Source organism: Suillus fuscotomentosus, assembly GCF_016647785.1.
Source record: "Suillus fuscotomentosus strain FC203 chromosome Unknown F5891scaffold_8, whole genome shotgun sequence".
Classification (NCBI taxonomy): domain Eukaryota; kingdom Fungi; phylum Basidiomycota; class Agaricomycetes; order Boletales; family Suillaceae; genus Suillus; species Suillus fuscotomentosus.
In genome coordinates, this window is record NW_024539520.1 from 277,921 (window position 1) to 297,200 (window position 19,280).

A 19,280-nucleotide genomic window follows, 5' to 3' on the forward strand; every position below is an offset into this window, starting at 1 on the left:
ATTCTTATTGGTCAGCCCTTCCGAGACCAAACACATATTCTCTTGGGCCAAAATCACCAGCCGGGCCCAACCATTAGCCCTTTCAATATAATGTAAGCCTACCATGGGTCAGAAACAATAACTCGCAAGACCAAACACATTTTCTTGGGCCGAAAATAACCAGCTGGGCCCATCAGTAAGCCCATCCAAGACTACCCAGCATTTGTACTGGGCCGAACAATAACCAGCTGGGCCTTCCCATACGCACTGCCGAGATCAATACATTTGGGCTGCATGATAAATGGAACCATACATTGCATCTCCGGCTGGGATCATATGCATATCTGGTGGGCCTATCCACCATTCCTTCTGGAAGATCCTGTACGGCTGTCCAGGTATCCGGCGCACCATTTATGGGTGAGAAGTGGATTGAGGCCTACTTTGCCTATGGAAATTTCGTCATAGACTGGTTTACCCCTTTCCGGGTATCCGATGCACCATTTATGGGTGAGAAGTGGATTAAGGCCTACTGTGCCTAGAAAATTTCGTCATAGACCATTTTACCAATTTCCAGGTATCCTATGCACCATTTATGGGTGAGAAGTGGATTAAGGCTTGTTGCGGTGCATGCAAGATAAATAAACTACCTCTGATTGCGATAACACATGCACCACAACAGGCCTTAATCCACTTCTCACCCATAAATGGTGCATCGGATACCTGGAAAGGGACAAAATTTCCCAGGCACAGTGTATTCTCACAGAAAATCAATTTCCCGGTCATGGGGTGTTGCTGCTTGGCTTTGTAAATGTATTTTTGCTGCAGCAGTGAGCACTCACTGCAGTCACTGCTCGAGACACTATCACTCTTGTTGTCAACATCAGATGTCTGGACTGCTCCGCCTGAAACTCAACTGTATTGTCTTGGGCGATAATCCTTGCCGTATTTTCCCGGTTGACATTGAGCAGACGGAGATTGTCAGTGACCTCAAAGAGGTCATCAAAGACAAGAAAAGGCCGGAGTTTGACCATGTTGCCACTGACCATCTTGAGTTATGGAAGGTGAGTGATCTGATGCCTAGGATCAGATGTTGATAATCTGATATTTTGGAAGGTCGACCTGCCTATCGACGAGATGATTGAGCACAATCTCAACAATCTTACACTTGACCCAATGAAATCCCTATCACCTGTGGATCAAATGGTAGAGATTTTTCCCGATGCTCCTCCGTGCAAGTATCTGCATATTATTATCCAATGCCCACCTGCCGGTGAGTTGTCCTTTGATATTGCCACCCTTTCCTCACTGATCATGGTCCAACTTAGTGTCTTCCAGACCGCTCCACCTGAAACTCAACTGTATTGTCTTCGGCGATGATCCTTGCCATATTTTCCCAGTCGACGTTGAGCGGACGAAGACTGTCGGTGACCTCAAAAATGTTATCAAGGTCGCCAAGAAGCCAGAGTTTGACCATGTTGCCGCCGACCATCTTGAGCTATGGAAGGTGAGTGATCTGATGCCTATGGTTGAATGTTAATAATCTGATATTTTGGAAGGTCAAGATCAATTTGAACGATATAAAGTTATGGAACGCGATCATGGACGGAGGCGTCCAGCTGTGCCTGTTAACCGAGCTGTCCGATGTGTTTGCGGATGGAATAGAGCGTGGATGTATTCATATTGTCGTAAAACATCCTGCCGTTGCACGACACATTCCAGCTGTTGATAGGCGAATCACTTATTTCAAGAAGGGCACGGGTACTCCGTCGGCCAGTGCAAAACCATCCGCATTCTCTACGAAGCAGGACCAGCAAGAGTACCTTTGAATCGGAAGGATATTCGACAGCCTGACGGTGCATGGGATGGGCAGAAGATTGTGGTGGAGCATGATTTGGATATGCTGAATTATCTATTTCATCCTGAGCAAGATGTTCGGGAGCCAGCTGCAAAGCACCGCCATATATTAAGTGAAGGGTCGCTGATGGTCATTTGAATCATTTATCATTTGTTGCATTGGCTTAATACCAGTCTGTTTTTTTATCATAAAGCTCACATACAATGACTTTGGGAGAATGGCGACATAGATTAGTATCTGTTGTATTGTAGCTAGCCAATTCGATGATTGCCGATGACACACGCCTTCTCACAAATCTCAGTGAGGATTCTACTGTACATAAATGGAATACATGGCCTCATCCTCAGCAGATATAGCGATAAAATGATCTCAGAGTGGATGGTACCTCGGGGCCGTACAGGATCTTCCAGAAGCAATGGTAGATCGGCCTTTCCTGATGTAGATGCCAAGAGTTTAGCCTATGGTAGCCATGGTGGTTCTCTACAATAGTCTTACACTTGGTTCACACATATGACTCTCCACAGTTGTCGGAATGCCCATAACCGACGGGTTGATATAGAACCCGGCTGCTGTCAGACATTTTCCCGTACAACAATCCCCCTTCCGTATATCCTGTGAATTGCAACATATCCTATCAGCAACGGACCCCGTTATGCCGCCAGCTCTTCCATCCGGCAAATCCCTCGACAATCTGATTGCTGCGAGGGCGATGGAACCAGAGCTTGTATTACCAGCACCAGACCCAACGGCTGCAGGTGTGCGAACTCTGCCACACCTCCCCATCAAGCATTCAAGCGCAAGATCTATTTACGGCGAGACCCAGAACCACCCGCCAAACGGGTTCACTTGGACTACCGGCACATGGTTTGCCAATATAGTCTCGAGATCCATTGGGACCTATTTTCTTCGGTTCCGATGACCTGTAGGTATTACAGCCCGTCTGTTGCCCAATATGCGTAAGATATCTGGTCCCATGGGTTTGGGCCATCAGTCGGGCCCGGGTGCCACAGCCTACCGAGCATAAGACAGGATGCACCTGTCAGTCGGTCACGGATACAACGACGTGCCCATCATTGTTGGGGACATAGTTCTGGAGCCATCAGCCGGTCTCAGATATGAAAGCCCAACCGTCGTCGATGAGGACCTAGGTATCAGTTCCGTCTACATCTGGGACATCCGCCGGTACCGGGTACGATAGCCTGCCCACCATTGGCTGAGATGAGGTTCAGTTCTAGGCCCATCCGCCGACATCTGCCTGTACCGCGCATGACAGGCTGTCATTCCCTGCGCATCATCGCGGATGGTACACGTATGGTGCATCCCTCCGACATGTATATCAACGTCGGATCCGGATCAGCATTCGTATCGAACTTTGTCCCGTATTTCATTACTCATTTCTGTTGCACCAGTTGCATCTGTAAAACTAGTCTCTGACACAAAGTGCACTGACTTGGCCAAAATTCCCTAGCCAAGCCCTTCCGAGATCCAATGCTTGCACTGGGCTTATCCGGAAGCCGCTCCGAGATTATTTGCACATGTACTAGGCCGAAGAATATCCTGCTGGGCGCAACTGTTGGCCCTTCCAAAATCAGATGCCTATCATGGGCCAGACCACATAACTAGCTGGCCCTTCGAGAATATAATGCAGTCCCATGCCATATATTCAGCTTAGTCGGCCCTTCCGAGATCAAATGCATATTCTCTTGGGCCCATCCATAGGCCCATCCAAGACTACCCGGCATATGTACTGGGCCGAACAATAGATGGGACTATATGTTGCCCCTCCGGGCGGGATCATATGCATATCCGGTGGGCCAAAAAAACTTGCTGGGCCCATCCGTGACCCCTACCAAATCAGTATCACATCCATATACTAATGGCTCGCCCATCACTACCGGAAATTCCTTCATGGTAGGCCCACCCGACTTGCCTGCATATTGGGGCCCACCCCAATCTGCATGAATGTGCATGTGCTGGGCCAGTTCGGGCCTTCCGGATATTGGTGCACTGGGCCTAAACCTTACCAGCCGGACCGATCCGCATATTGAATGTGAGGACCAATTGGGCCCTTCCGGATGCTTGTGTACTGAGCCAATCTGCACCTGAATTTGTTATGTGCCCAGGTCTTGCATATTTGACCTATCCGCACACTGAGATGGTATATACTGGGCCCAAAATAACCAGTTGGCCCATCCACTAACCCTTCCCAGTATTGTGATGGGCCCAGGAATGAGCGGTCAGCTCACTTGTGCCCGCTTCCAATACTGTCAATAACCAGCTGGGCTCATCCGTAAGCTATTCCGATACAAGCTGAGCCCATTTGCCAGCCATGCCTGATACTATTATGGGCTCAAAATTTTCCTGTTGGCTCTTCCGACATCAAATTTCCCCAAGAATAAGTAGCTAGGCCCATCTGTACCCCCCTTCCGAGATATATAACTGGGCCCATTGTTAAGACCATGCACAAAGGATAGGACTGATTCTGAGGGGCTTGGCTTCAGCTTGTGCGCTGCGCCCCTTACCCGAGTATGTGCCCTTAATTTTAGATTGATGTCCGAGGACTAATATGATATTCAGACTGAGGTACTACAAGACATATACACGAGTTTATATACTAAAAGAAATAACGGAAGGATCAATAAGCAGAGTCCGAGGCTATGTACAAAGCATATGCAAAGGTTGACAAATGCGAGTCGGAAATGAACATAGGTTAATGGATCAGTAAGCATACCGGTAATAGATATAACCAACACAGTGGAATAGAGGAAATACCGAATAGGCTGTGTATAACATTATAAGAACAGGAAATGAATTAGGAAGCTTATCTATATTGGATCGGAAGCGGATCTATACATCGGATCGGACCGAATCGGATATGGTCTGGATGAGATGCGTGGATATATAGGATGTGGCATTAGGGCGATGGGATAAGGATGGATGATGCAGGCTAGCTGTGAAGGATAAGGGATCTGGACATGGACATGCGGATGTGGATGTGCAGAGGTGCAGGGATCCAGATGGGTACTGGAGACATGGATAGGACATCCGAAGGTCCGGATGAGGCGTGGGAATATTATCGGATGTAGGTCCGGAATATGGGATATGACACCCATGTACCTTGTGGCCCATTACAATTGTCCCATTCATGCTATGGCATCCACACTTGGCCCACCTGCTAGCATGGGCGCTATTCCACACTGTGGGCCCGCCTAACTGGGTCGATTCTCAACCTTTGGCTGTCCGACTAAGTCGAAAATAAAGTACTGAATTATGTGATTCTACTTGCCTTTCAAGTAAGATTGTGGGATGCTTGTGCTGCCATTGAAGTGACTGACCTTGCTGTGAGTGAAGATGCTATCCTAGCTGTAGGTAATTATGAGAAGACTATCAAGCTCACTCTTCAAGTATCTAACTTGAACAGCTCCAGGAAAAGATGTTCTCACTTTCCATCATCCCCAGTCGTCTTTTTACCACCATAAAATTCATTTGGGACAAAGTCACTGGTAACATCAATCTAACTTAGTGATAGCCATAAATTGTGGCTGAATGACCAAGTGATAAGCTGACAATGATATTTGGCTGACCTACCACAATAGCGACACTCAGGTGAGCAGTTATTATGTGTTATTTAATTTACTTTTAGGTTAGTTAGACCAGTGTAGAAGAGGAACCTTGACTATAGGTGAAAACACTTAAAACAAATGGGTGCTCTACAGCAAGACCAGGATACGAGACAACGACTCGACCCAAAGGACAACCACTGAGAGAAGTTCCTCGAAATAAAAATGGAGGGAAACTGTATGAGCTAGGCAGGCACTAGCAAGCATGAGAAGGTAACGCACGCGAAGCGAAGGCGTGCCTAGAACGTTAAGGGAAAGGTCCTATTTGAAGAGTGGATGCACAGATGGATGGTTGACAGGAGAATCAGATCAGATATCAAGTGAGGAGGTGATCTATACACTTTCCAGTACACAAAGATAAAGGGAAAGTAAGTACTAGAACCCAAAGATTCTCTTCTGTATTTAAGAATGGAGATTACACTATGCGGCGCGCTTCCGAGCGCGCTCCCAAACTGAGTAACCATATCAACTCTAATTATAACTAAGTTTAAATAGACTTTCTATATGTAGCACGGATTTCGGACCGAAGATTTGTTAGTTCAATGAAGGAGATAGGAGTAACGCACCAGCAAATCAGTAAGGACATGGGATGAATGGACGGACAATAGCGCGAAGACCTAGGAGGAGGCGCGCATAGCGCAAGCGCAGGTAAGGCGTGCTCAAGTGCGCGCGAGACTGGTCCTTTGGATTAGAGCTGGATCATATAGGAATGTATGGATAAAGGCCAGATACGGGGCATTGAGACGCGCGAGTCTCTACACCGGTTGCTTTTAAATTGAGATTTGTTTTGAGGGTGATGCATGGTGGCTATGTAAGGACAAGACTATACAGTAACTCAACAGTCCTTACAAGATATGTAGTGTGAGGCAGGAATATAACAGCCAATTAATCTAAGGTGTGATGTTGAAGGTTCTTCATTTCAGTGTACAACTTGGAGTGAGTGTGGCTACAATGCTTAGCCAGCACCTGATGATGCATTTGTTGTAATTTGTGGCTTTATAAATCTACCTGCATACACTGTTCCACATGCATGGTCATGCTAGACCTCCAGTTACAATCAAGGTGATGGCATATAGCCACACAGGCATTAATGCTCCTCCTTTGGTTTGACTTTACTGGAAAACACCACACCTATAGTTTGTAAAAATATATACATTAGTCTTTTACAAAAAAGCACCTAAGTATCTATAGTGCTGGCCAGTCTCTCTATAAATAGTATTAACTAGCATTAGTGTGCATCTATGATATATATATTGTAGTGGACCAGCCTGCCTAGGACAGATATTGCAGCTGGCCAGTGTCTCAAACTTAAGTGTTGGAGTAGGCCACTACTTTATTTATGCCACATAAATTAGTGCATATGCAGAATCTGTGCTGGTCAGATTTGCATAGATGTTGTATGTGTGCTAGCCTATGTATATGCATGAACAAGGGCAAAAGCAGGACAAGGTCCTGTAAGATTTATCAGTGTTCATCAGGGAATGTATAAATTCCCTGATTTACCTGAAGTTGCTGACAGCAGGTTAATCAGACAGAACAGTTAGTCAATACATTAGATATGGTCTGAAATCAGGCAGGTCCATCTGATATGAGACCTCTGTCCAAACAACAGGATGATCAGTAAAAGAGACTTTCTGAATGCCATTCTGTCATTCAAATCCAATAATCAGCCACAGGTTTTCCCAATACATCATACAGATCAATCTATCTTGTCATCATCACATTAGAAAGCATTGATTTCAGACATCCACATAGCAAAGCATTAGGTATATCAGGTCATCTCAATACATCATCTTAACAGATTGTCAGAATAAATATATAATCATTAGAACCTTTGTAGTAGCATATCAGGTGCCCATTACCCCAGCACTTCAGATCATCGTCACAGTCTGACTATCAAGTACTCCAATTGATCCTATAGGCATCACATCATATTTATCAGAAAAATGCAAATAAAGTTCGTTCATATTGTCTGGAATGCAGTAAAGTAACAATAGGTTCAATATAGCAATGAATTACAAAATAAGACAACCAGAGCACCCAATCAATGAGAGGCAACAACAAGAGCATAGCAAAGAAAATGAACGAAATCAAACCATCAACGAAATATCAGGTCCAGAGTCCATTCCAGAATCATCTTCAATGCAGGCAGCACGCCCATTAGTCTCCATGCTGTTCCTTTGTGCCTGTGCACGACGAGACGGCCGCTTTCAATGAACATCAATGAAGGCCTTCGCACCCTTGAAGATCTTCTTCCATTTCCTGTGACTAGCTTTATTGAGAGATTCCATCACCAATGCAGTGCAGTCGTTCCAGAGGCCCTCGGCAAGTTGTGAGTGTGCAGCTCTTTTCGGTTTCACATCAGTCCCCATTGACACATCTTCCATGCACGTTCAACCTGGTTATATGTTAGCATTGTCTGGCAAATTGAGAAGAAGCATACTGCAGCTGTGGCAATGACCAAAGCTCCCTTTGGCATACTTTGGCAGCAGGACTCCTTTGGAAGATTGTGCACATCCTCCAGGTAGAGTGCAAAAATGTCCAGGATACATGCATCTTCAAAGGCACCTCGACAATCCTGTTTTGCAAGTGAGTGAACATAAACAGGCGATATTTCAGCACATACTTCAGTGCCTTGTGAACTACCTTTGACTACCTTCCACATGTAAGGATAGATATTGGGATTGACCCATGTAATACAACCAGCTGCGTCGACAAGCTTGGTTTGTTCAGGGACGAGAAACGCGACAGCTACACAGATCACAACAGGGTCCCATTTGTTCCTTTCTAAGAACTTGTAAACTACAAGTTCAGCTTGTTCTCTGAAGTCACTGTGGTAATTGTACGCGCATTGCATTAACTATGTGAATCAATAATAAGAAATGAGCAGCCAGTAGCAAACACCACGTACCAGTTTGTAGACTGGATCATTCTTCTTTGAGACAACATGCGTGATGTTTGGAAAGACACGGTCCCAGATATCATGCATTTCATCAGCATAGTCTGAGATATCCCATATATTGTCCAGGCAGGAAATGAAGTCGATCCACATAGGAACAATGTGAGAGTCGAATTTATGGTGTGACCCTGCAGGAAGGTCACTTTTCGTAAATTTGATGCGTCTACCTTGTGGTGCTTCGGACAAGTCGTCCTCATCATCGCTGGATAATTGAGCCTACGGTTCAACTAATTAGTCATGTGCATTTTATCAGCTTTAACACGTACATTGCGAGAAGAACGGTTCAACATAGGCTTGTTCCTGGTGCTTGAACCAACAACTCCTCTATTGTTGTGAGTGGATCTATATTGTAAAGGTGGAGGTAGGTCCTAATTAAACCCTGCGTGATTAGTACAGGGAAATTTTATCTAAGAAAACAAACCTTGGTCAAAGACAGTTTCGCTTTCATGGGGCGAGATGTGAGTTTCTGGTCGTCAAGGCTATCATTGCTTTCCTGTCCACTGTCATCGATATTCCTGTACCACTCTTCAGCACTGAAGGTTTTCAGTGGAGGTTGCAGTCAGGTATTCTGACAAGGTTTATGCAAATAGTACAAGAAGTTAGAGAGATGCAAACCTTGTGGGACAAGGTGGATTTGTCAGGGAGACACATGAGTTCCTCATCGTCTTCATAGTCTTTATCTAAACCATCATCAGGTTCCATCTGAGATCCATTGTCCTTCTTGAATTTGTCCTTGCCCAGCCTTGTGTCACCCATCTTGTCCTTTGATAGCTTGTTGCCCTTGAGAGTGCTGCTGGACTTTCTCTTTGCAAAATCGATCGCCGGTACATCCAAATCTCCCTCATATATGGGCACCCGTTGGCAGGGCTCACATGTCGACTGAGACTTGTCCACCTCCACTGCAGACACCTCATCCTCCTCCAACAATTCGAGATTTTGCTTCTTCTGTGAGTTCTTCGACTCATATTTGGACTTTGCATTGCCGGTGTTGGCTGCTGGTGCCTCACTGATATTTGTATCAACCCCGTGTACAGGTGAGCACTTTCTAAATGTATGTTTCACCTTGACATCATCAATCTTGACCAGGGGCGACCTATGCTTATCAGAGTTATTTTCTTCATCAGAGGAGGAGAGAACAGGCGCAACGCATGGAGCATTCGAAATGAGTTTCTTGTGTGAATTAGCTACAATATATGGGCAGACGAAACAGACACACCTTTGAGACAGATATCATGCTAAGTGGAGTCAATGTTGAAGACTTGAAGTGTGGGTCTAGCTGTGGTGCTTCACTATGTTCAAGTTCTTGTTCGTCTTCAAAGCCACCAAACTGGATGCCATTCTGAGGTGTTGGTTTGGTCAACACTGTGAATCCAAAAAATGTAAGTGATTCAATACAATTTAAGTAAAAAGACTCGCTGGTGATACATTGAGAACTGGCAGGTGCACTATGTATTTGGAGGGCACAAAGAGTTTGGAACATGTAGAGCCACTAGATTACGCCAGCCATCGCAGAGGCCACTTTGAGCGGGCTGTGAAGCTGTAGTATTGACATCAGGTTTGAATTTTTTGTTTGAAGGTCTGCATTTTGAGGGAAAAGGTGTTCGTATAATATCCATCAATATTGATATTAATGATGGCGATAGTATGGTCCAGGTAGTGTTGATATCAATAATAAGGTGAGTCAGCTGGGCACTTATTGGCACGATTAACTTACCCTTCATTATCACTGTAGGTGTGTTGCTTGCTTAGACTGCATTTTTGCCCTAATTCAAACTTCGCGGTATTGATATCTCTGCGCAACTTCTCTGCCTTACTGACTTTTGCTGGCGGTGAGTGTTCATTATCGTTGGTATGATTTTGATCAGTGCAGTCTGAGTCCATTCCAGTATCAGGGCTTGCCTCAGCCTGGTGACCTAGAATATCAAGTCTATCAGAGCTTGCCATTGTGCAAGTTGTCACATACTTGTCTTTGTTTGACTTTGTGAGCTAACCACACGACGAGCACCCGACTTTTCAGAAACCTTCTTGAAGTTGGGTGCAGGTGGCCGTCGTGCTTGTTTTTCTTGTTGTGCATCCTCCATCTCCATCTCCATCTCAAGCTGAGCAGCTGCGCCTATAGCACAATACTTTTTCGCTTCTTCGGCCTTTCGAGATGGCTTCTTTGTTGCGGTGCGCTTCCTTGTAGGGCTGCTACCATCAAGCTCGACTCGTCGATTTGCAGGTATGTCTGGTATACCAGGTTGCTTGTCTTTGTTTGACTCGTGAGTCTTGACAATCAGATCACACCAACATACAAAAATTCTAATGCACGGTTACTCAGATACACAGCTCAAGCAGGGTTGGGGAATTATAAGTGGCATTCTAGTAAGTGCAGCAAACTCAATCACAGTGATGAATATGAAATTGTGTGGCCATTCACAGCATATTTTCCACGCGCTAACATACATGAACTGCTCACTCCCGACATTCTCCACCAAATAATTAAAGGAATATTCAAAGATCATATTGTGGCTTGGGTGGGTGAGTATTTCCTTATCACCTATGGAGAAAAAAAGGCAGAGCAAATATGGGCAGATATTGATCGCCGGTAAAGATTTTCATCGAGATTTCGTCGAAATCACTTTACTGACAACCTCCTTCGTTCTAGCATAGCTGCAGTGCCTTCATTTCTGGGCCTGTGACATTTTCCTCAGGGATGAAGATTCAAACAATGGACAGGCGATGACTCAAAGGCTTTAATGAAGGTATGAAATTCACATATACTGACATCCAAATTACTGGTACTACTTCACTACTTTCAGATCTTTTTACCAGCCATCGTGGGACATGTTCCTGAGAGAATGCTTCAAGCGATCTGCTACTTCCTTGACTTCTGCTATGTAGTCCGTCGCTCGAGTCTTGCCGAAGCCGATCTAGATTCTTTGCAAACAACTCTTGAGGGCTCTCACAATGAATGTACTGTCTTCATGGATGTTGGTGTCTGTCCCAATGGAATATCTCTACCCCAACAACATTCTTTATGCCATTACAGTTATCTGACACAGCAGTTTGGCACTCCTAATGGATTATGCTCTTCTCTCACAGAGTCAAAGTACTGTAAGGTAGTAAAGGAACCTTGGCGACGCTTGAGTGGCTGGCTACCTCTCGGTCAAATGTTGGTAACAAACCAATGGCTTGATAAACTTGCTTCATTCTGAGCAGGGAAGTTTGCCATAGGTCTGCTTGACCACCCTTTACTCCCACCTGGTGTTGAGCCAATTAATCTGGATACAAATCATTCTGGTAAGTTGGTTCTTTTTCTCTCGACCTCACGATTGATCTGAATTGAGTGCTGGACATATACCTGGACTTCTTCCTTTATTGTGATGATCAAGACATGGAGGATGCTGTTGCAGATGAGGGTGGTGACAAGGCTGAGGTGATTGTGCAGCTAGCGAAGAGATGAAGTGAATCTTTTTCAGATTTTTCAAAGATATTCTAACTACTTCTTTCAGTGTCCAGTTACCTCCGACGTGCCCGAGAAATTGGTGAAATGATTGGCACACCTTCCTTTCGTAACCTTATACGCCAATTTCTACATGATCAGCGCAATCCTGGTCACACTATTCCGGGATGTGACATGGATATTTCACAATGCCCGGATTTCAATGGGAAGGTGGATATTTTTCACTCTGCTGTAGCGTTGTTTTACGCTGCTAGCGACATCTGTGGGGTCAATGGCATGATCTGTTACACTATCTGTGTTGCACGTAGTTGGTGTGGTGGCCCAGCTCGCCATGATTGCATTTTCATTGAACACGATCCGACTCTACCAGGATTCTGAGGGTTACATGTTGCACAGGTTATCCTGTTATTCTCCTTCACTTTTTGAGGTGTGGAATATTCTTGTGCACTTGTTCGCTGGTTTTCAACCATTGGCGATCAACCATGCCCTAACACAGGTATGTGGATGGTTGAACCAGAACTTGACGATTGTAGAGAATGCCTTCTTTCTGTTGTTCATTTAGATACCATTTGTGACCAGTGCACTTGATCCCAATATATGGGTCCCAGTTTCTTGATTGTGATTTGACACATACAGATTCTTTGATTGCATTTCAAGCTTTCTATGTTAACAGATTTTTGGATTATCATGCTTTTAAGATCTCATTCTCAAAAATTGTAGTATGAACATTGTACTAGTATACTGGTGAATGTATGTACGTGTTTCAACTTGCAGGTCTCACATAGTGGTATCCGACTGTTACGAAATTAGCCGTGGCCTGTAAGTCAACTGCAGCCATTAATTCAGTACTGAGTCTATGTTAAGGTCATACTCTCATAGGATCGGATCTGAAGGACTTTGGCCTCAGCTTGTATGCTGTGCCCCTTTCCCAAGTACTGTCCCTTATTTCAAAGTACTAACGATAACACGTCCGAAGGTCCGGACAGGTCTTGTAGTATATCCAGATGTCTTCCAGATATCAGAAACGCATATAAGGCTATCCGGACGTATCCGAACTAGAAACTAACAGAGTAAAGACTACCCGAAGGTAGAGCCGAGGATATAGACTATCGGAATCTATCCGAAGTCTCGGAGGATGACAAGAGCTTATTAAACTCAAGTCCGGAGGACAAAAAGAGGACAAACTAAGATGATATTTGAACTGAGGTACTACAGGACATATACACGAGTTTATATACTATGAGGATAACGGAAGGATCAGTAAGCAAAGGTCCGAGGCTATGTACGAAGCATGTGCAAAGGTTATCAAATGTGAGTCAGAAATGAAACATAGGTTAACGGATCAGTAAGCATACCGGTAATAAGTATAACCTAAACACTGGGAAGAGGAAATACCGAATAGGCTGTGTTTAACATTATATGAACAGGAAATGAATTAGAAAGCTTATCGTAAATCGGATCGGAAGCGGATCTATCCATCGGACCGGATCAGATATAAGGGTCTGAAGTCTGGAAGAGAAGCATGAATATATGGGATATGACAGTATCCCCCCCTTAGGGCCGATCCCTAGAGGCACAAGAGCCATTGGTCAGTCTAGCACTTCACGCCTTCAACACTCCAGTATGTTCATCAGGAATCATTGCTTCAGTATTTCTGTACTCAATAGTCTCCGTGACTCCTCTCACCAACACTGGCAGTACGTCCATTATTTGGTTCAACATTAAATCAAGTCATCTAGCTACATTCAGGCTGCCAGTGCATACTTACCAGTAGCAGTATCATATAACTTTGCAGATCATTCATCAGTACTAATAACATTCACATTAACTCTGCGACGACAAAGGTGAGTACTACTGCTGCTACTACTACTAGCTCTGTTGCTGACTCGGACTCTTTTGATTCTAGTACTAGTAGGTTTGAATTTTGAATGGAAGCAGTGTTTCCACTCCGTGCCTACTAGTAATATTCATAGTAGGTGTCTCTGGTTTTTGCATTTCAGTACTACTAACTTGATATAATTGGTGATCATAGGACATGGTCACCGTGACTAGCATTCCCAACACTATTGCTGCGTGTCTTTTTAGAAGCCATCACGTCACTGCCTCTGGGGCTCTATGATGGGTCCAACTACACTGGCAGGCCTGCGAGTCCACTGACCTTCCAAACATATGTTTCTTCCGCCTACCACCCCTAGCTACGGCCTCAGCAGCAAACACCGGCTATTTTAAGCTAGGGATCCAGCTGATACCGCCACCTTTGTTTATAAGGAGAGAATCAAGTGGTTGCAACAGGCAAGCAAAACCATGCCTTCTAAATCTCTCACTTTCTTACAGCAAAGCACAACAAATGGGCAGGGGTGTCTTTATGAGCGCAGTCCTGCATGGCGCTCTCAGCCCACCATACTAGTATCTGTAGAACTCCAACATGCTCCTGGTAAAGAGCACTCTCCAGATGCTGGCACATTCAAGCAAGGCTCCAGACCCTCAGAAAGTTTGTTAAGAAGCAGCAAGTCTTGCACTTCAGGGGAGTCAGTTTCAAGCCTAGAGCCAAAACTTCGCTTCCTGTTAAAGTCGAAGTCGAAGTTGCTGAAGCCACAAGCTTTGGGCCCAAAAGATGGTAAGTAAGGTCTGCTTGAATGATCATGGGTGTGATTTCCTAAGCTATACAGATCTCTGCCAGTGTATTATCACCACCATTCGGAAGGGTGGCAAGGGTCCCGAACATGAGGTATGAGAATTCATCTCGTGGCTCTTATCTTTCTCAGGCTGATTGCCATACTAGGCATTTTCAGATGTGTCAGAGAATGATTATCATTTTATTCTGGATGCAATTCAATTTGATGACCATTTAGCTCGCAAGTAAGCCTTTCTCTCTCTATTTCCCACATCTGGGCTGATCCAACGCTCTCCTCAGACTATCATACGTCCCTCGTCTCCAACAACTCTTCGTCAACCTGCCGACCCCAGTCCACAAATCGATCCTAGCGCCCCTGCACACTGCAATGGGAGACATTATACAGTCCATACCTCTTCCATCTGTACTACATACTGCACTCCACACTCACATGAATATGATGGTCGAGAAGGACGAAGATAATGAAGATGATGAAGACACACGTAACCTCAGCATTCCTGATATACTCGTTCAACACGAGACACAAGATGCCGAGTGCAATCTGCTGTGGCCCTTCGAGATATCCTTCTCGCAATCTTCTGAGGCAGCCAAAGCAAAGATCCAACTCTTTGCGAACAAGAACCCTCACGTCGAGGGTGGCACCCACTTCCACATCACTGAGGCACAAACGCACAAGTTGCCACACGATGAGTGGGTGATTGAGCAGGAGTTGGATAAAAAGAAAGTTGGGCGCATCAAACAGGTCGATGGGAGTGCAGGTGGTGACGGAATCTCATCTTGCTCGCACATTTGGCTACAACCCCTCAAGGTAACCATTACCACGTGGCTCCACCCCCCAAATGGACGGTTGAAGACTACTAACCGTAGAGTGCAGTATTATGCCAGTGCAGTATGTAGCATATGTTGCCACTCATTTTGACTTATTCTGACTTATTTCATGTAACACTGACAGGTTCTCTTCCCACAACAAGACACTGCTGGACTTCAAAACGTCCAGCGTTTATTCAGGCGTACCCTTGAAATAATTTGTGACTCAACGGTATGGCATCTGGAGGTGGAGCATCCTTCACGCCACAATGACCCCCTCATGTAAGTATTATCTGTCAATAACTTTAGAAACTAATGTGTTTTTTTCAGCGCCTTAATCAAACCCCTCAAGCAATGGACTGTTCCAGACACTGTGGTTGTTTGGGACACATGTGTCGATGGCTTGGAGATAGCCACTAAGCAAACAGCATACAGGAGGTATCATAAGTGGCATGAAAGCTTTCTCAAGCGCACCATCGATGAGGTCGAGGGTGCTGAGCATGCGTGGGCTAACAAGCAAGGGAGGTGCCACTAGTACCAATACATTGTTTATGATTTGTGCAAGTTTTCAATTGTTGTTTGTTTTCACGTATACTACTACTACATAATTTGCTCTTAGTACTATGTTTTTTCTCTGTGTACTACTAGTACTACTGTGACAGACAGTGAGTTTCATTCATGGATTTGCCATGCAATTACAATATAGCTGGAAATTGTTCTATTTCAAGATATGTGACTGTGGTGTATTGGTTAGCTTGTCATTGAAGTTAATAGTGGTATTTGTTTTGCGTCCAACTTATGCCAGTGGCAACTTCATTTTCCAAGTTTTCCCACTGCTTGGTTAGGTTCCGCGCCCTTTCGCAGAAGCTACTAAGTATTCTCAGTTTGTAGTACAACATTACACACAGGAGCCTATAGATTTTGAAATATAACTTGTTGACATTCTGTATTTCTAACTGTCTGGTCATATGCGTGCTTGTTGGGACTGAATACTAATGAATGGATATTTAGCCTTTCTGTGTATTTGATAAATCCTGTTTGTATTGAGGTTCTGAGATGCAGACTACCTGTCTCTTCATCAATATGAGAGCCTGATCTTTCTTGCATCTGTTTTTGCCTGATATTCCTGAAAGAATTGCTAGTTTGGGGGACACATGGTCTGTGGTGCTGGAGGATTATGAAACATGACCTTGTGTGAGTCTGATTACTCTGGTTGAGCTGTAGTTGCTGCTTTTCTGATGAATAGATGTACTGTGTTGTCTAAAATGATGTATTTTGGATTCAATGATCATATGATCACTCTGCAGGTGTTAATATTCTAACAGGTTGAGCATCTGTCTTGCCTGTACAATCTGTTTGGTCTGACCTCAGATGTACAGTATATCATATACGTAGTCCATCAGCTTATCATTTCCCTCAGATCTCTCACCTCATTATGGAAATGGCAGATTTCCTGATGTTGCATAGTATGCGGACTTACAGATGATAAAAATGTTACCCAACATCAAATATGGCACTGAGCTTCTGAAATTGATGTTGCGCCAGAGTCTTGTGAGACTAGAAATATTTCTGAGTCAGATGTGACTTAGGTGTGAATAAGTAAAAAATTACCGCTCATTGTGAACACAAATGGTATGCACCACACACAAGCCCCCAGATTCAAGAGTGGGAACCACTCACCAGTTGTATGCACCACATGTAAGAGAGAGACACTAGGAAGAGAAGATACACTAGAGAGAGATAACATTAGCATGCGGTAAATTGAATAAAAGACTTACCAAAGAGACATCAAAAGATACTAGAGAGAATGAGAAATTAGCAGGCAGTGAACAGAAAGAAACACGGACTTGAGAAAAATCCTGGCACTGAATCTAACTGTGGGAGAGACATGAAACAAGACACTGGAGAGAGAGAAATGTTAGTGCACAGTGAACAGAGTGAAGGACGCACCAGAGCAAACAGTAGAACTAAAGAGAGAAATTAGCGCGTAGTGAATATAATGAAAGACTTACTATTAAGCAGCGCACAGTGAACCTAATGAAGGACACACTACAGTGGCTCAAAAAGTGTCCCAATGTTTGTAGCTTTTCATGTAATTGCTATACCATGTGTCAAGACGTGGGAATATGACTAAGCTATATGGAGGTGTTGGAAAGGTCTGCTTCTCAGCATTATTTCGGTTTCCTATACCATGGGAAAATAATGACATTATGTGAAGATATGATCATTTTAATTTGATGACTCATTGGGACACTTTTTTGACTTTGAGTTTCACTAATGTAATCCTTAAAATTCTAGTACTTTGTGTAACCTCCTTCTGCCCCAATCACTTCTGCCACTCTTCTAGACATATTCTCTATCAATTTTGGGTATTCCTCTTTGGTATTTCCATCATACTCTGCTGTAACACTGTCTCATAGTTGGAATAGCCCCTATGGTGAATCTTGATATGCTACAAGCAATTTCTTGAGTGATTCTCAGGGGTATTCAATAGGGTTGATGTCTTGGGTCCATGCTGAACATGATAGAATAGTAATATCATGGTCTGCAAGCTATTGGTGGCTGATTTAGAGGTATACTTAGGATCATTGTCTTATCACAAAAAAGTATCTTCTTCATTAACTCATAACTCCTGCATGCTTCTTAGCAGACACTCCTTTCAAATGAGTATTTACTATTCTGTATTCATCCTCCCCTTTGCTTCATAGAAAATTCCCACACCATTTTATCTCATATAGTCCTATACCATCAAGTTTTCGTCTTGAAACTTAATTGTTTATTCAAAATTTCTTTATCTTAATGGTTGTCCTATCTATTTTAATACAAATTCCTTGCCATATGATCTCATCCTATTGATTGTAAGCTTATCTAACTAGATAAACCTCTTTCAGCTATTAGCAGTCCAATATTTGTACTTGAAAGTAGCATCTTGTCTTTTCTTTTTATAGGTTGGAGACAGAAGAATCTGTTTTTCTTGATTATAGCTTTAAGATGGGCTGTCTTGAGAGTCTGTCTGACTATTTGAGTAGAGATAATCATAGAAATAATGGAAATAATCAATTTGGTCACTTTATTAGCATCAGTGGCCTTTCCAATTAGAATATAGTGATTAAGAGATCTTAAGTCCTATAGAGCAACCTTCTAGATTGGCTACCAAATAACTTAAAGTCCATGATATTACTATTCTATCATGTTCAGCATGGACCCAAGACATCAACCCTATTGAATACCCCTGAGAATCACTCAAGAAATTGCTTGTAGCATATCAAGATTCACCATAGGGGCTATTCCAACTATGAGACAGTGTTACAGCAGAGTATGATGGAAATACCAAAGAGGAATACCCAAAATTGATAGAGAATATGTCTAGAAGAGTGGCAGAAGTGATTGGGGCAGAAGGAGGTTACACAAAGTACTAGAATTTTAAGGATTACATTAGTGAAACTCAAAGTCAAAAAAGTGTCCCAATGAGTCATCAAATTAAAATGATCATATCTTCACATAATGTCATTATTTTCCCATGGTATAGGAAACCGAAATAATGCTGAGAAGCAGACCTTTCCAACACCTCCATATAGCTTAGTCATATTCCCACGTCTTGACACATGGTATAGCAATTACATGAAAAGCTACAAACATTGGGACACTTTTTTGAGCCACTGTATATGGAGAACACTATAATTAAAGAGCAAAATTAGCTAGTGGTGAACTATGCAAAAGACTTACCATTGAGTGGGAGACACTAAGTGGCTGTAGAGATAAACATTAGCAAACAGTACACAATGAAGAAAAAACTTACTGCACATGAAAGTTGGCATTATGGTACATTCTTTGGATCCTTGCAGGGCTACAGCCTGCAAGGATCCAAAGGATGTACCATAGAATTAGCATGTATCATATAATAATGAGAAAGGAAAAAGTGTGTAGTGTGAAGATGGGTGGAAAGAGCAAAGTCAACATTGTGTTTGGACTTTGAACTT

The 19,280-nt window shown here is 43.6% G+C and overlaps 4 protein-coding genes across 4 annotated transcripts; all 4 read left to right on the forward strand.

Moving 5' to 3' along the window:
- Positions 1–863: 863 nt before the first annotated feature.
- Positions 864–1,805, forward strand: F5891DRAFT_1183609 (uncharacterized protein; the record flags this gene model as incomplete). The annotated part of the gene is made up of 4 exons (XM_041366311.1): positions 864–1,040; positions 1,093–1,249; positions 1,305–1,483; positions 1,536–1,805. 4 exons carry the CDS (start codon positions 864–866, stop codon positions 1,803–1,805), a joined length of 783 nt encoding a protein of 260 aa, XP_041230534.1.
- Positions 1,806–2,486: 681 nt separating this feature from the next.
- Positions 2,487–3,453, forward strand: F5891DRAFT_976541 (uncharacterized protein; the record flags this gene model as incomplete). The annotated part of the gene is made up of 6 exons (XM_041376616.1): positions 2,487–2,589; positions 2,622–2,698; positions 2,761–2,872; positions 2,923–3,023; positions 3,070–3,165; positions 3,379–3,453. 6 exons carry the CDS (start codon positions 2,487–2,489, stop codon positions 3,451–3,453), a joined length of 564 nt encoding a protein of 187 aa, XP_041230535.1.
- A 6,251-nt stretch (positions 3,454–9,704) lies between these two features.
- On the forward strand, positions 9,705–12,583 carry F5891DRAFT_1126281 (uncharacterized protein; the record flags this gene model as incomplete). Its single annotated transcript, XM_041364073.1, has 11 exons — positions 9,705–9,792; positions 10,835–11,000; positions 11,061–11,090; positions 11,115–11,157; positions 11,215–11,560; positions 11,615–11,695; positions 11,788–11,817; positions 11,908–12,174; positions 12,286–12,354; positions 12,376–12,410; positions 12,467–12,583. 11 exons carry the CDS (start codon positions 9,705–9,707, stop codon positions 12,581–12,583), a joined length of 1,272 nt encoding a protein of 423 aa, XP_041230536.1.
- A 1,579-nt stretch (positions 12,584–14,162) lies between these two features.
- Positions 14,163–16,145, forward strand: F5891DRAFT_976543 (uncharacterized protein; the record flags this gene model as incomplete). Its single annotated transcript, XM_041376617.1, has 8 exons — positions 14,163–14,475; positions 14,528–14,586; positions 14,641–14,717; positions 14,773–15,382; positions 15,446–15,582; positions 15,631–15,825; positions 15,949–15,965; positions 16,075–16,145. 8 exons carry the CDS (start codon positions 14,163–14,165, stop codon positions 16,143–16,145), a joined length of 1,479 nt encoding a protein of 492 aa, XP_041230537.1.
- Positions 16,146–19,280: the final 3,135 nt, after the last annotated feature.